Genomic DNA, 15,294 nt, shown 5'->3' on the forward strand with positions numbered 1-15,294 from the left:
ACCTGGAAAGCTTAGTGAAACCTGACCGAGGAGAGTCACGTCAGCCTTCCAAGAGCTGTATCTGGTGGCATCAGTGCCTGCAGGATGTTTGCTTGTTTTAAGTAGTCTCCATAGCCAAAAATCCCTTCATCTTCAAATCTTAATTTTCAGCTGTATGTCTAATACTAAATGTTGCTTGTGTCGAGGAGGTAAAGGGAAATAAAAATTTTTGGTTGCTAATAGGCAGTTTAAAAGTCACGTTTAATTTTTCTGCTCATATTTGCCTATGACTAAAATGCAGTATTTCAGGATAAAGATTCAAAATAACACTTAGTTGCCATGCAGTGGAGCCGTTCAAATCTGAAGGGTCTAATTTGACTATGAGGCATATCAGGACATAAAATGTGATGTATTCTTTATGTTAGCTTAACAATACATAACGAAGACTCCGAACAAATGTAGAGACTGTCTCTGAAAGAACAAATTAAGTCACTTAATGAGGCCTGTCTGCTCTATGTTTAAGGAAGACAACTTTGTTGTACTTGGATATCTCAGGAGTGTGAGAGTTCACACTTAAAAAGCACTTCCTATTTGGTTGTCCATAGCTATTGAACAACCTTTATAAATAAAAGTGCGTTTTAGATTATCTTACGTCATATTTGCACTCATGTGAGGTACACAAACATCCCTGTACCCATGCAGAAACCTGAAAAAATCTGAAGAGTCTATTCTTCGCACAGAGAAGGAAATTAAAGATAATGAGAAAGAAATTAAAAACTTGACAGAACAGATGACTACGCTAGAAGACAAAGCTGCTGAGGTTATAAACGACTGCAGGCAAGCTGAAGTAAGTGTCATGTTAATTTAGTGTGTTTCTTCACAGAGGATCCAGTCTGTGAAATAAATGTAGGTAATAGTTGTCATGCCAGAGTTGTCCTAATGGCTGATGTCTGTTAGCCTTCATCCTTTGACATTCCAGGCGGGCCTAGCAAGGGGTTGCAATTAGCTGATAGTGCCTTCACTTATTTTTTTTTTTTTTTTTAAAATAAAAAAAGCCAACCAAAACCCTCCCCCCCTGACCTCGTCATTTAAGCCTCAGACTTGACAATGCTGGTCTAAAGTATCTTTTTTTTCTAACTTGCTTTACTACTCATCCTCCAAAAACTTACATGGGGATAAACCAGCAAAGAATGATCTTTTCTGTATCCCACAATATATGGTGTGCATTCATACAAAATTAATCATTTTGTTTAATTGTTAATCAAAGTTGACCTTTATATACAGATGCTGGGGGAAAAAAATTAGGCTAAACCAGTCCTAGTAAGCCGTCTGGTCTTCAGGTAAAATCAGGATGATGAGATATATCCTTATTATATCCTAGTTATAGCCTTCTATTCTGTTCTTACACAAATTTTGTACAGCTGCAGAGTGGCATTCCACGATGGTCAGAGTATGGGAATTGTGTAAATTTTTTTTTTAATACTTACCCAGAAATATATCTTGACCCAATTTTCTGAAGCTAAGAAAACACTTGAACCAAGTTTCCTCAAAGAATCATTGGCTTTAAAACTTGCTTAAAAATTCCTCCCCTGCCCCATTATGTGGGACTTCAGTTTCCCATCTAGATTTATGTACGAGAGAGTGAAAACAACCAGGATGCCTGGAATTCTCCCAAATAAAGCTGTTTCTTTGACACTGTCTTTCTCTAAAACTGCCTTTTAGCTAAAAACGTCCTAGTGTAGGACTTGTTTGATCCAGATCTGGAATGAAAATATAAACTGCAGCATTGTCCTGGTTTCAGCTGGGATAGAGTTAATTTTCTCCCTAGTAGCTGGCACAGTGCTGTGTTTTGGATTTAGGATGAGAAGAATGCTGATAACACGGGGATGTTTTAGTTGTTGCTAAGCAGTGCTTACACTAAATCAAGGGCTTTTCAGCTTCTCACGCTGTACCAACTGAGCAGGCTGGAGATGTTGGGAGGGGACACAGCTGGGACAGCTGACCCAAACTGGCCCAAGGGCTATTCCATACCATATGGTGTCATGCCCAGTATAGAAACTGGGGGAAGCTGGCTGGGGCAGCGATCGCTGCTTGGGGACTGGCTGGGCATCGGTCGGTGGCTGGTGAGCAATTGCATCATGCATCACTTGCTTTGTATATTCTATTATTATTACTACTACTACTGTTTTACTTTATTTCGATTATTAAACTGTCGTCTTTTCAACCCACGAGTTTTCTCACTTTTACCTTTCCGATTCTCTCCCCCACCACACCGGGGGGGAATGAGCAAGCGGCTGTGTGGTGCTCAGTCACCAGCTGGGGTTAAACCACGACAAGCATATTTTCAGTCATTCCAGAATTCAGGGACCTGGTTGATCTAACTACAAGAATACGTATTTGTTTACATCAGTAGTTAGGACTGTGGAGAGTAAGGTCTGTGAATAATATAGTGAAAACAAATCTCTAACCCGAGAAAGCGGTAACATTTTTGTATGCAACTGATTAATGCACTTTTTTGGTCATTTCTGTTTAGGAAGCGTTGCCAGCAGTTCAGGAGGAGCATCGCGGTTTACTCCAGGAGATTAAAACTATTCAAGATGATGAACATGCACTTCAAAAGGAAGCTCTTAATATTAAGCTGAAAATTGAACAAATTGACAGTCATATTTCTGCACATCAGTCAAAGATTAAATACTGGCAAAAAGAGGTAGGGAAATTGTTTAGTTCCTAAAACTTGAACTGTAGGATCTCAGAAGATTAACATGTAGCTAGAAAGCAGATAATTTGGGAGAAAATTTGTATTCAGCTCACGGTTTATCGGTGTTTATGCTGTAAAAAACACCTCTAAAAAATACGACCTTTCAGTCTTTCACTTTCTGGCTTACATACAGGGTTATAGATGAGTTATGTATTACATGGTTTAACTTCTAGCTTTTTAAGGTTTTTTCTTTTATTTATGGAAGAATGGTAGGATAACTATAACTGACACAATGCTATCCATGAATAATTAAGAGCAACGAGGGGAAAAATACGTGCCATAAATGGCAAGCAAGAGACTTTTTGTGCCCGAGTATCCTTCCTGTACATACTAAAAAATATTTTAAAAGGGTAGGCACCCTCATAGTTGAGACAAGCAAAGAAAAGTAAGATGCTGATAACTAAAACACAAGTTACGTGCAACTGTATTCAGTGCTGTATCTGCCAAGCTGTTCATAAGATGGCAAGACCTTTCCTCGAAAGTATTTCCCCTAAAACTTGTAGTCTGTTTGGTACATCAAATTGCCTTTCCCTAGCTATAGAAAATGGGGCCAACAGGAACTCCGTGGGGCCAGGAAGAAACTCTGCTCCTCAGAGATTGCTGCTTGAACCTGCTCATCAGATAAATTAGAGCCAGTGGGAACAAGGAATTGCTGACTAGGTGCTGCAATGCCTAGCTTCTCAGAGCGGGAGTTGTATCTGAGCAGGACTGCTGGCAGCCCTCAGGTGGGCGAGCACACAATAGCTTTACCCAGACCTTATTTTATCTCTTGCTGTCATGTCCATTTTCATAGAATCATCGAATCGTTCAGGTTGGAAAAGACCTTTAAGATCATCCAGTCCAACCATTAACCTAACACTGCCAAGTCCACCACTAAACCAATTAAGGGGAGAGGAATAATTTCATGGTTCCTGGCTTGGTGGCTGGATTATTTTTTAATGAAAGTAAAACTAGGAATCACTAAGGTTGGAAAGGCCCTCTAAGATCATCAGTCCAACCGTCAGCCCAACACCCCCATGCCCACTAAACCATGTCTCCAAGTGCCACTAGTTCTGCTAACAGAACTGCTCTAGTTCTGTTGAACGAGCTGGTTCTAAGCGTTGTCTGACATTTGGAGTGTTAATTTCAAAAGTGTCTCTGATCAGCTTCTGGGAAGGGCTTTTAGTTCTTTTTGGAACCAATTCTGCACAGAATCCTGCCTTTTTCTGGCCCATAGGTTAGTTGAGTGCAGTGTCAACAAGAGGCAGTCCTGGGGCTTGGGCTTGCTTTGCTTTTCCTGGTTTATGGAAATAGCAAAAATCAGGTGTGTGCCCAGGGAGGCATGTTCAGAAAAGAGGCCAGTTAGGTGCCTGGAGCTCGAAAAGTTACATTATCTTTTATGACACGTCCTTTCTACTTCATATTTAAGTCTTTGATAATAGAGGTAGGGATCTAGACCAGCAGGTGATCTTGCATGCAGGGTGCCCTTTATACCCTCGTTAATTTGAGGATAATGGGGGAAGCTGCCCAGCAAGCAAGGCTGCTGTCAGGAACTCTTCAATCTTGAACACGCAAAGTATTAAGTATATAGTTATTACAGTTCTGTGGTATCAGTAGAGGCGATTTTCTCGTTATCTGCTACTGCTCCTGTTACAGAGAAACCTCCTTTGTAAGAATGACGTATATAATTTTCAGGAACAGAACAATAGGATAAAAGGATATTTGTTGTCTTTTTCACATCTTATTTTTAAAGGGAGTTACGTGAAGAATCTTTGAACGTGTTGAGATTGGAAGCTTCAGTATGTACTAATACAGCAAATGGTGATTTGAGAAGCATGCTTGTGTGATAACTAATGTGATCTTTAAAGATTGCTAGTAACTGGGTTTGAATTTTAGATATCAAAATTAGCACTGCACCCCATAGAAGATAAGCCACCTGAAGAACTTCCAGTACTAAGTCAAGAAGAGCTTGAGGCTATCAAGGATCCAGATGTTATCACGAATCAGATCGCTCTCCTGGAAGCCCAGTGTCACGAAATGAAACCCAACCTCGGTGCTATTGCAGAGTATAGGAAGAAGGTAAGCTTAATTACTATCCTGGAGTAGCAGGATTCATCTTTCATCTAAATGCACTCTTTAGCTAGGCACCGAAAGGAAATCTCCTCTATAGGCATACCAGGAAAGGTGGTCCTGTTCCTCTTCAGTTGCCTTCTGGTGGAAATTGAAATGGAGCCCTTGAATTTTCCCTTTCTCCTCCGCAGGCTGTGCTGTTGCTAGCAGCCTGAATATTTGTTAGCTTGTATTTAGCCCAGTGTGAAAGTTGTATCTAGGAGCTTACGTGCGCCTTTTGGGTTTGATACCATAGGCGGCAGGTGAAGACAACTTTCTCCTCTGAAAGTTTACTTACAGTCAACTGGTCTTGACGTTCTAGACAGATACACAGCACCTCTAGGATTTTTTTTCTCCTCACAATACTCACTTCAGTAATATGATTCCTAGTTTTTAATTTCATTAAAAATAATCCAGCCACCAAGGCAGGAAACATGAAATGAATTATTCCTCTCCCCTTAATTGGTTTAGTGGTGGACTTGGTAGTGTAGGTTAATGGTTGGACTGGATGATCTTAAAGGTCTTTTCCAACCTAAACGATTCTATGATTGGACTATTCAACAGATTAATTTTTTTTTTTTTATTTTAACATGGGTTTTCCAGTAGAGAGAGATCAGCAGCATAGAGTATAGAGATGAGAAGAAAGAAATTGTTTGGGTTTGTTCTTTTGTTTCAAGGCTGTTAGCTGTTCTGAGAAAAATGATTTTTCCAATGGTAGGAAAAATGGTTTAAAATCTAAATTAAGGAGACAGCTTTTTTAACTGTACTTTTGGGTTTTTTCTACAGGAAGAGCTATACTTGAAACGTGTGGCTGAATTGGATGACATTACCAATGAGAGAGACAACTTCAGACAAGCTTTTGAAGATCTTAGAAAACAAAGGCTAAATGAATTTATGGCAGGATTTAACGTAATAACAAGCAAACTGAAGGAAAACTACCAGATGCTTACTTTGGGAGGGGATGCTGAATTAGAACTGGTGGACAGTCTGGATCCCTTCTCTGAGGGAATCACATTTAGGTTTGTCAAAATACTTTGGTTTACTGCTCTAATTCTTAATTGTTGTATTCCTTTTTTCAACCTGCTTTTTAAGTTAATTGTGATTGATCATCAGCTAACCAAGACAGTCCTCCCTCTCAGCAAGTACTGGCAAGATACCGACAGAACCCACAACTTTCTAGCATTGGGTAGCAGAGAGATTCATTTCTCCTGCAGAAAAAAAGTACCTGACAGCCTTTAGAAAGCTCTGAGTTTGCTCCAGTAACTTCTCAGGGTTTCTTCATTCCCAAATAGTTTCATTCTGCCTAGGGAATCATGTCGGTGACACTGGTAACTGGCGATTGTTCTGTCATAAATGGTCTAAGGGTACGTTCATTACTTAAGAGTAGAATAGCACTTTTGAAAGATAATTAAATAGCAGTTCTTCAGTGTTATGGTTCCTACCGAGAACAGCTGGGTGGTGCAGTAGTTTGAGTTCAGGCAAACATTGCTGACCGTGTAGCTGCGCGTGCACCCAGGGGATTGCTCCTCGGTGAGCAGGAATAATCCAGTTCTCGACCTCTCAGCTCCGGAGGACTAAGCGTATCGAGCAGCTCATCCATGGTTTTAGTCAAGCTTCTCTGAGTCTGTGTCTTCCAAGAATTCCCTCCTGCCTTGTGACTTGCTTTCCACCATGCCACGTTTATTTTCATCATGAACAGAAGGAAGTTATGGACTCTTAATTTTTTTTCAGTGTTCGGCCTCCGAAGAAAAGTTGGAAGAAGATATTTAACTTATCGGGAGGAGAGAAGACTCTTAGCTCGCTGGCTCTCGTTTTTGCTCTTCATCATTACAAGCCAACGCCACTTTATTTTATGGATGAGATTGATGCAGCGCTTGACTTCAAAAATGTGTCTATTGTAGCGTTTTACATATATGTAAGTATTTAATGGTCACTACTATAGTATCATTTTTCTAATAGTGTAATTTTTCTAAGATATTTTCTCCTCTGCCAGAAAAGGCAAAGAGGTAACACAATTATGACTGGATTCAAAAATCTGGAATGACAGAGTATTTTCAAATAAGTAAGTGGAAACTATGTGCTTAGCAGATTTCCAGAAATGTGCTTAGAATATTGCTTTCTGCATATTTTTTCTAAGCTGCTAAGTTTGATGCTTTCCTGAAATGAGGCAGCTAATAGACGACTTACAAGTTTTTTCTCTCCAAATCCTGATTGTGTAGTTTCAAAGGCTGTCTATAGAGTGCTAGAGTTTGCCAAAGGTGCCACATTGCCGCGTATCCTTGCTGCTACTGCTTTCTCTTTAAAGTACACTTTCTTTCCCCAAAATAATCAGCTATAGCCAGCTGAAGTGCAGTAACTTAGCTCTCAGTAATGTGTTTGGATATCCAGGCGCATGATTTCATTCTCGGGTGCAGCCAAGGTTCCTTGGTTTTATACTTCCATTTCACTAACACGGGCCGTTTCCCGTAGGCTTCTTTGATATGTGGCTTTATGAGCAGGTTTTTTTTCTTTCATGCCTTTAAAAATTCTCTCATCACCATATTTAAGTCAAGCAAATGTTCACATTGCTACAGTTGTTGGTTTACACTTAGAATTTTCAGAATTATCCAAAGTATAACCACCAGTTTTGGGAACACCCTAGAAGCACCAAAGATTATGATTAGCTACTTAATTTTAAGGAACCGCGTTGAAGATACCTGTCTGCAACTGTAGCTTTGAACTTTGCTTCCACAATGCCTGTATGTGCACAAAGGAGGGTCCATCACCCGGATGTGATTCGGTAGAGCGAAGAGTTTAATTTCAACTGCGGTGTAGACTTAACACTTACATGTGAAACTTAGAGTAGTTTAGCTCTTAAATTATAGCTTAGTACATAGCTGTGGCTTGTATTGTGAATACAGCTTCTGAATTAGTACTATCCTAGGAGAAAAGATTGTCGTTGATACTCGAGCCATTTTTATTACATCTAGCCTGAAGCCTTTGAACCTTGTAAAACTATATATAAAGCTAAAACGTAGTTAGTGATAGGATGAGAGGAAATGGGCTCAAGCTGCACCAGGGGAGGTTTAGGTTGGAAATTAGGAAAAATTCCTTCACGGAAAGAGTGGCCAAGCATTGGAACAGGCTGCCCAGAGAGGTGGGGGAGTCCCCATCCCTGGAGGGGTTCAAAAAATGGGCAGAGGTGGCACTTGGGGACATGGTTTAGTGGGCATGGGCGTGTTGGGGTGCTGGTTGGACTGATGATCTTAGAGGGCCTTTCCAGCCTTAGTGATTCCCAGTTTTTACTTTCATTAAAAAAAAATCCAGCTACCAAGGCAGGAAACATGAAATTGCTGCTCTCCCCTTAACTGGTTTAGTGGTGGACTTGGCAGTGTTGGGTTAATGGTTGGACTGGGTGATCTTAAAGGTCTTCTCCAACCTATACGATTCGATGACTGAACGAGCGTACACGTTGTGTGTGCTGTACGTTCCCACAGAGTGGTTACAGCTGCTTTGTGGCCAGCCCTCCCTGCGCAGCCTCGCAGCCCCTGTATCCTTGCTGGGCTAGGGCCAGGCTGCGCAGCCCCTGTGCAACGAGAGGGCCGACCCACACGGCGCTGTGGGGCAGCCCGGGATCTCTGACCGGGATAAAGCCCCCCCGGGCCGTGCTGCGGGCTGGATTTTACCCACCCTCGCAACCCTACTCCGTTAGCGCTCGGTCCGTGCTGGCTTTCTCTGACATGGCAGCAGCAGCACCTCGGTGTGGACGTGCCCTCTCCCCCGGAGAAGTTCTACTTTTTCTTTTTGCCTCGTTTTTGCTGCATTTTCCTCCCTTCCTGTGGCCTGACCCCGCTCGCCGCAGCAAGCACGGAGCCAGCCTTGTACATTTGCTTTGCTCCTCCTCTCGGGAGCCCCATGGGGCTCGGAGCGCTGGTGAGCTTGCACTGACGTTGCTGGGCTCTTAAGGATAAAGTTTGTGTTTTAAAGCACTGCCAAATATAGATATTCTGTTGTCTATTGTCGTTCTGCCTCAGGGTCCCAGAACTAGTGTTCGTCAAGGCTTGCCCTCGTTAGCAAAGGGCTTGCTTTCCCCGTTCTTGGGGCATGGAAGTAGATTTGTTTTCTTTTCATTCTTAAAGCAACCCTTGCTGTAACAACTCAGGTAACTTGGTAATACCCACCTTTGGTAAGCCTTGCGGAATTCATGTCAAAACTGGGGCGAATTGCAACTCTAGAAAGAAATGATGTGTGTTTAATTGAATTCACCTGAGTTAGTCAAGTAAAAGATAAAAAAGAGGAAATTTGTGCTTAAGTAAATTGCAGTGCTTTGTGCCGGGCTGGGAGCGTGTTGTGCGCATAGCGCTGAGGCCTCACCACCTGCGGATGTGTTGAATGACAGAACTACTTATAGCCATGTACTCCCGATTCCTAAAACCTGCGATTAGAGATCATGCAAGCGCAGAGGTCTTTGAGATGCTGTGGGCTAATGCTAATACCTTCTCTTTCAGGAGCAAACAAAAAACGCACAGTTTATCATCATCTCCCTGCGAAACAACATGTTTGAGATCGCGGACAGATTAATTGGAATTTATAAGACTCACAATACCACGAAAAGCGTGGCAACAAACCCCAAAATTATTGCATCTAAAGGACTGGCTGAACTTGGCACTCTCGGGTGTAGTATAGCTCAAAAATAGAACGGAACGAACTTCCAGTCTCATTGCTGCTGTTTACTTTTATCTAATATACTTTTGTATTTGAGATTTTTCCTTTTCCTTTTGTGCTTATTTGAGCTGGTTCATAAAACCAGCCTCAATAATTTTTTTTTAATTATACAGTCTATATAGACCTTAATTTTATGAACTGAGTGGAAAGAAAAAAACTATTTCTCAAATTATGTATCTAGCTGCATTTTAATATTCCATGGGTAGCCTCGATGTCAACGCTTGGGTTCTGCATTTGGTTTTAAATGCCTGGTTTTTACTGTATGTATTAAAGTAAATTGTTCTTAAATGTCAAAGTGTCCTGTAACATTCTATTATTTTTTTAGTAAAAAATTTTATTAGTAAAGTCAGCATACGAAATAATTTACGTGTGTATTCTAATGATGTTGTATGCAATGCTGCATGGCCTCTGGGAATGGGATGTTTGTAGCCATTTTGTAATTTTGTAAGGAATTGGTGCAGCTGAGGAAGCTGCTCTGCAGTTCTTTTCCTCTCCCCTCCTGTAGGGACAACTCCTCCCTCTCTCTCAGGCTGCAGCTGTGCTCAGGGTTTACGGACATGGTAACTCCCATCTGCGCGCTTCTCCTGTTGATCCCCAAAGGGCTGAGTTGTTCCTGTGGAAGAGGTGAGGTTATGTACACCCCTACCCTGCGCCTGTTGCTCGCTGGCTGTTACACAGTTCTCTGTTTCCACCTGCATCTTGTCAACACTTCAGTGCATGGCTTTTGCTTTGAATCCCATCTCTCTTTTGTGCTTTCAGAACCAAAATTGTGTTTTTTTACTCCCAGTGTCAGGCCAGTAATCTGGCACGCTTGCACCGGTACTGATCCCTGAGCTAGAAGTGCCTCTGTCTGGCGGTGGTAAGCTTCCTGGAGGGGAAAAAATAAAAAAGCTCCATCGTTGTTGTGCTGTTGTTCAGTAAGGCCAGTGGTAGGAGAGCTGACAAAGAACAGCCCCAGCCTGCCAGCTGACTCTGCTCTGTGCTGGTAGTCCTTGTTTATATTTCTCTCTCTTGCTATTTTCACACCAAATGCCACTTCACAAAACCTGAGTTGGTTTATCTTGCTGTTGTTGCTGTAGGCCCCAGCCTAGTGAAACACTGCCTGATTGATGGATGCAAATGCAGCAAAAACCTCACCCCAGCCTAAAAGGCACAATCGTTGACACAGAGCTGATGGAAAACTGAAGGGGGGGGGGGTGTGCTGTAATAATTTGCTATAAAGTGTAGAGATAAGCTTTCAATGTAAATGTTAGGATCATATCAAATTACTGACAGGTAAAAATTAATGTATATGGAGTAACATGCTGTGTATGTGCACTACCTACACTTGTACTCATCAGGAAGAGAGCCGAGTGGTACGTTTGGGCAGTTTTCAGAAACCACTGCTCGGCAACAGTCACAAGCACAATACTAGATGAGAAAAAGCAACCTGCAAAACACTTTGCCGCCGCAGCCCCGCTCCAGCCATTGTTTTGCACAGTTTTGGTTTTCCCATCTCAAGATGAAGCTAGAGAATCTCGTGGTACAGCTTCAGGATCCATGCAGGGGCAGCCCCTCTGCAGAGCAGCAGAGCAAAACAACAACCCACCTCGAGAAGCAGAAAGGCAAGCCGCAGCAGCGCAGGCGATGGGCAAGCACAGCAACGGCCGAGCTTGCGCTAAGATGGCATCTTTGAATTTTTGCCCAAGTGCAAGAGGAGCTGCAGGGCAGGATAATCCCTTGGATAACGAGCTGGGGAAGGAAGCGTTATTTTCATCTGCAAGAGATGTTCCTGAAAGAGGGCTGCTCTCATTCTGCTGTCAGAGGCCACCTCGGTATCTCAGCACCCTGCGCTGTTGTTATTGTGTTACCTTCAACACCTGGAAACTTAAGTCTCTTCCCCCACTGGGTCTCCACACAATCTTTGTCAACCAGACTTCCCCCTCTCAAAAAAAAAAAAAAACCAACAAATTTTTCCGAGAATCTTCCTAAAGTTCACACTGCAAAAAATGGGGCGCTTGGAAGAAAGTGAAGCAGCAGCCAGAGCGCTGTGGAACACCCACGTTCCCGCTTTAGGGAATTGCCGTGCTGTCTCCTCTCACCACTTCAGCCCTGTGTGTCAGCACGGTTTAGGGTCACGGGGAAGGTTCTGCCCAGTATGGAAATCAAGGTGTTAGCCAATCCTACTGTAAGAATATATTTTATTTGTATGCAAATTTATTAAAATACACAGTGTGTCAGAAGTACGAGTACTAAATGTTTCCATGGGTGGTGAAAGCTTACAAATTCCTGTAGTCTTGAAAAATAAAATTGCGTTATAAACTCTCTGTAAGTTTTTAAAAGTCAGGAAAATCAAAGGAAGGTAAGTCAAAAAGATGCCTCAGGTAGTAGCAGACGGACACTTTGCACCGGGTTTTGGGAGGCTTATATGCCAAGTGCCAGCCTTCTAGCAGAGCTTAAGACAAAAACAAATTCCCAATTTTACTGAGAAATTAATATGATGGCATTTATCTAACCCCAGGATACACCTGAACACCCTTTCAAAACCTGACCAGCAGTGTTCAAGGGCTTTGCCTTTGTAACTCTAAAAGATGACAGAAAATGTATCTACACATTCTAGAAACCGCTTGGAACGCGCGGGGAGCGCTGGTGGCTCCTGCCTCAGCCACGGAGCTGCGCAGCAGCTCTTCGGCTCGGCAGGGCGTTGTAGCGATGGAGCAACAGCAGGGTACCAATGCTGGTACGAGGATCTTCACGGAGGCTCAAGGAATGCCTGAGGATTCACCTTGCTCTCGGCTCCCACTGAGGTCCAGCAGCCGCTAGTATTCTGCAGGACCCTGCTAGCAGCAATGGGCAAGTTTGGGTTTGCACGAGGGTTCAAAACACCAAGTAGTTAAAGGGTAGCCTCAGAATTCAATCGCTATTTAAACAACTTTTATGAGTTAAAAATACACAACAGCCAAGGAATGCTGTTATGCTAGAATACACTATTATTTTTATCAAGTCAAATATAACTAGACCTGGCAAATAGTTATTTTTGTATTTTTAGTGCATTGTAAGCTCACCTGCGTCCTGCTGGTGTAACTGCAACACTTTAAGGCTGTCCCAGTACTTACAGTACTCAGCCTGTTGATAACTGAAGGCCAAAACCAGCTTTCACCTAGGATGTTACTCCCCAGCATGGTTTAGACTGGAGCATCTCATCAGAAGTAGTGAACAGTGTCAGCGATCATTTGATTGCAGAATAAAATGCTGTCGTGTTTCCTCGGTGTCCAGGTAAAGCGCTCGGTTATTTGTGCTGAAAAGGTGAATATATATTGCCATTCATTGCCAGAGCTCCTGCCAACATTTGGAATCCCTACACAGCTGACTTCACTGGGAGTTTTGCTACTTACTACAGTGTGTATATCTTCAGTAGGTATTAAATGATTTAGCAGAAAGCCAGGGCTCATTTTAGTAGGCAGTGTGAGCTCCCTGCCAGACTAAACAAACACCTGATTTACACACGGCTGGCACTGAAAACCTGTGTGCAGCATTTCCCCAGAAGTCCTACAGATAGGGCGCTCTCAAGCAGAGAGTGCCATTTGAAAGACACCAAGTTTATAAAAAAGAAAAAAAAAAAAAAAAAGATGAAATCAGGTCATCCACTAGTAACTGGGAACACACAAAATGAAACCCAGGACCACAAAATGTATGCTTTAAAGCCCCCAGGTGTGTCAGTTAAAATACATTCAGAGAGAGGTCAGTAAAACCCAAAGTTGGAGTTTTATATACAGCTGGTGGCTGGCCCGGCCAGGACTAGCCACTCTGCAGCCTGAGTGGGTTTTTTTAATCTTTGACATTGTAGTGCTTTCCTTAAAAAAAATTAAATTAAAATTATGTCACCAAAAAAAAAAAAATAGTAGCTGTTTGAGGAGTTTTTACAAACAGGACTCCCGATACAGCTCACTGCGGCTGACATTGTTTCTGCCTAGCTTCCAGTTTAAACAAACGCCTACCCCCAAACACACACCCCCGACCGCGACCGCGCAGGAGAGGAAGCTTTTTTTGTTACCAGTCTCAGTTAACTAAGAGTTAGCAAAGACGACATCTAGACAATACAGAAAGAGGAAGGATATGGAAATAGAAAGGAAAAGTGTCGAGCTTTAACAATCCAGCTTGTAAGTAGTAATTAAAAAAAAAAAAAAAAATCCTGTGGATTCCTGTACTAACTTTTAATCTAATCCTTGAAATAGTCAAAGAGAAACATTTCTCCCCAGTAAATTCTCTCCATCAGTAAATTAAATGTATGGGAGAGCACATCCACTATATTCTGCAAATGGGTGCAGAAATCTTGATAAATCAGCAGCAAGAGTTCTGAGATATAAGTGGGAGTAGCTTCGATGACAACTGATGATACTGCTTTGTGAAATGCATACACAGTTATCGCTGTTACTAGAAAGAGAAGCAGGACTGCTAAAGGATTTACAGCCTGGAGGAGTTCTTTGGATCCCCTTCCTTCCTTCCCACTGCCTTTGCCGTTTAAGTTCCTTTTCGGAATCAGTTTTATTTTCGGAGTGAGGATCTTGTTGATCTGACCGATTTCCGTTTTAGACCACACGTCTTTCAACAGGTGCCCAATCCTCGGATAAATCTCCACAGGTTTAACCTCCGGCAGTTGCTTCCACTTCAAAGCTTTTATACGTTGCTGCATCTTGTCCATCTTCTCAAGAAAAATAAGCGGGGACTCTTCTTTTTGAATAGACGTATTCAGCGACATTAATTCCAGCTGTTCTTCCCGTTTTTTTTTCAACTTCTCAATGAGAGGCTGATACTCTTCCAAAATGTGTGTATTAACGTCATCCAGCGCAGTCAGCAGAGCTTGTTTTTTGTGCTCCAAGGTATCGCTAAGCTTCTTAAAATACTGCACTACGGCCTTTTTATCATCCCGAACGACGCTTTCACACTGGGACTTCTGTTCTTTCAGTTTTTCGATAAGCAGACACACATCCGTCCAGTGTTGATCAGTCAGCTGCTCGAGAAGTTTTCCAGAAGTCTCCTTTTCTTTTATGTAGGCGCTTTGAAGGTCATCTATGGGATGACCGTGGTGTTTTCCTATTGTGAGGCAATGGCCACACACCAATTTTCTATCCAAAAGGCAGTAAATATTCAGCGGTTGCCTGTAGTGTTCACTGCAGGTAGCAACGTCGGAGTGATCTTCCTGGTGGTATTTTTCAATAATAGCTTTCAACGCAAAGTTGACAGGCAACGATTCGACACCAGCAGCAGGAATTTCAACCACGCTCCTGCAGTTAGGACATTTCAGAGGAACTCTCAGGGGTGTCCAAACGGGAAAGTTGCTCGACAGCTGAATAACACCTTCCAGACAGTTCCTACAAAACGTATGGGAACAGGGCAGAACGCGTGGATCTTCAAATATGCTATAGCAAACGGAACATGTTAATTCCTCCTGAAGCTGATGCATGTCCTAGAAAAGAAAAACAAAAAGAAAAAAAGGGTTTAATCTCTTTTTACAATCAACTCATTTAAAATCGTTTTATTTACCTAAGTGCCTCAGCATGACATTTAACGACCAGTAACGTTGGCAATTTATTGCCAAGGGGGAAAAAAAAGACAAAACCAGAATGAAAACGAGCAGTGGCTTAAAGATTTCAGCAAATTATGACCTGCTCTTACGATCTGAGTGACTAGACAGTGTTCACCCATCTCCAGCTTCTGCCTTAAAAAGCTAGGAAAAGCAGCACTCTGCTAGTAGGGATTTCTTACAGTGGGAAACAGTAGAGGGG

At 42.3% G+C, this 15,294-nt stretch overlaps 2 protein-coding genes across 2 annotated transcripts in view; one reads left to right on the forward strand and one right to left on the reverse strand.

The window, feature by feature from the left end:
• SMC4 (structural maintenance of chromosomes 4) overlaps window positions 1-9,770 on the forward strand; it is a 40,590-nt gene extending 30,820 nt beyond the window's left edge. The window contains exons 18-23 of the mRNA XM_075716284.1: window positions 682-826; window positions 2,513-2,686; window positions 4,613-4,795; window positions 5,612-5,844; window positions 6,557-6,740; window positions 9,313-9,770. Of these exons, the coding sequence (XP_075572399.1) occupies window positions 682-826; window positions 2,513-2,686; window positions 4,613-4,795; window positions 5,612-5,844; window positions 6,557-6,740; window positions 9,313-9,501 (1,108 nt within the window). The 3' untranslated portion in view covers window positions 9,502-9,770. The remainder of the gene's footprint in view (window positions 1-681; window positions 827-2,512; window positions 2,687-4,612; window positions 4,796-5,611; window positions 5,845-6,556; window positions 6,741-9,312) is intronic.
• Window positions 9,771-12,164: 2,394 nt separating this feature from the next.
• On the reverse strand, window positions 12,165-14,972 carry TRIM59 (tripartite motif containing 59). Its single transcript, XM_075716543.1, has 2 exons — window positions 13,721-14,972; window positions 12,165-12,806 (listed from the first exon to the last, which is right to left on the reverse strand). The coding sequence occupies exon 1, from the start codon at window positions 14,970-14,972 to the stop codon at window positions 13,728-13,730; it is 1,245 nt and encodes a 414-aa protein (XP_075572658.1). The 3' UTR covers window positions 12,165-12,806; window positions 13,721-13,727.
• Window positions 14,973-15,294: the final 322 nt, after the last annotated feature.

Source organism: Pelecanus crispus, chromosome 9 (genome assembly GCF_030463565.1).
Source record: "Pelecanus crispus isolate bPelCri1 chromosome 9, bPelCri1.pri, whole genome shotgun sequence".
Classification (NCBI taxonomy): domain Eukaryota; kingdom Metazoa; phylum Chordata; class Aves; order Pelecaniformes; family Pelecanidae; genus Pelecanus; species Pelecanus crispus.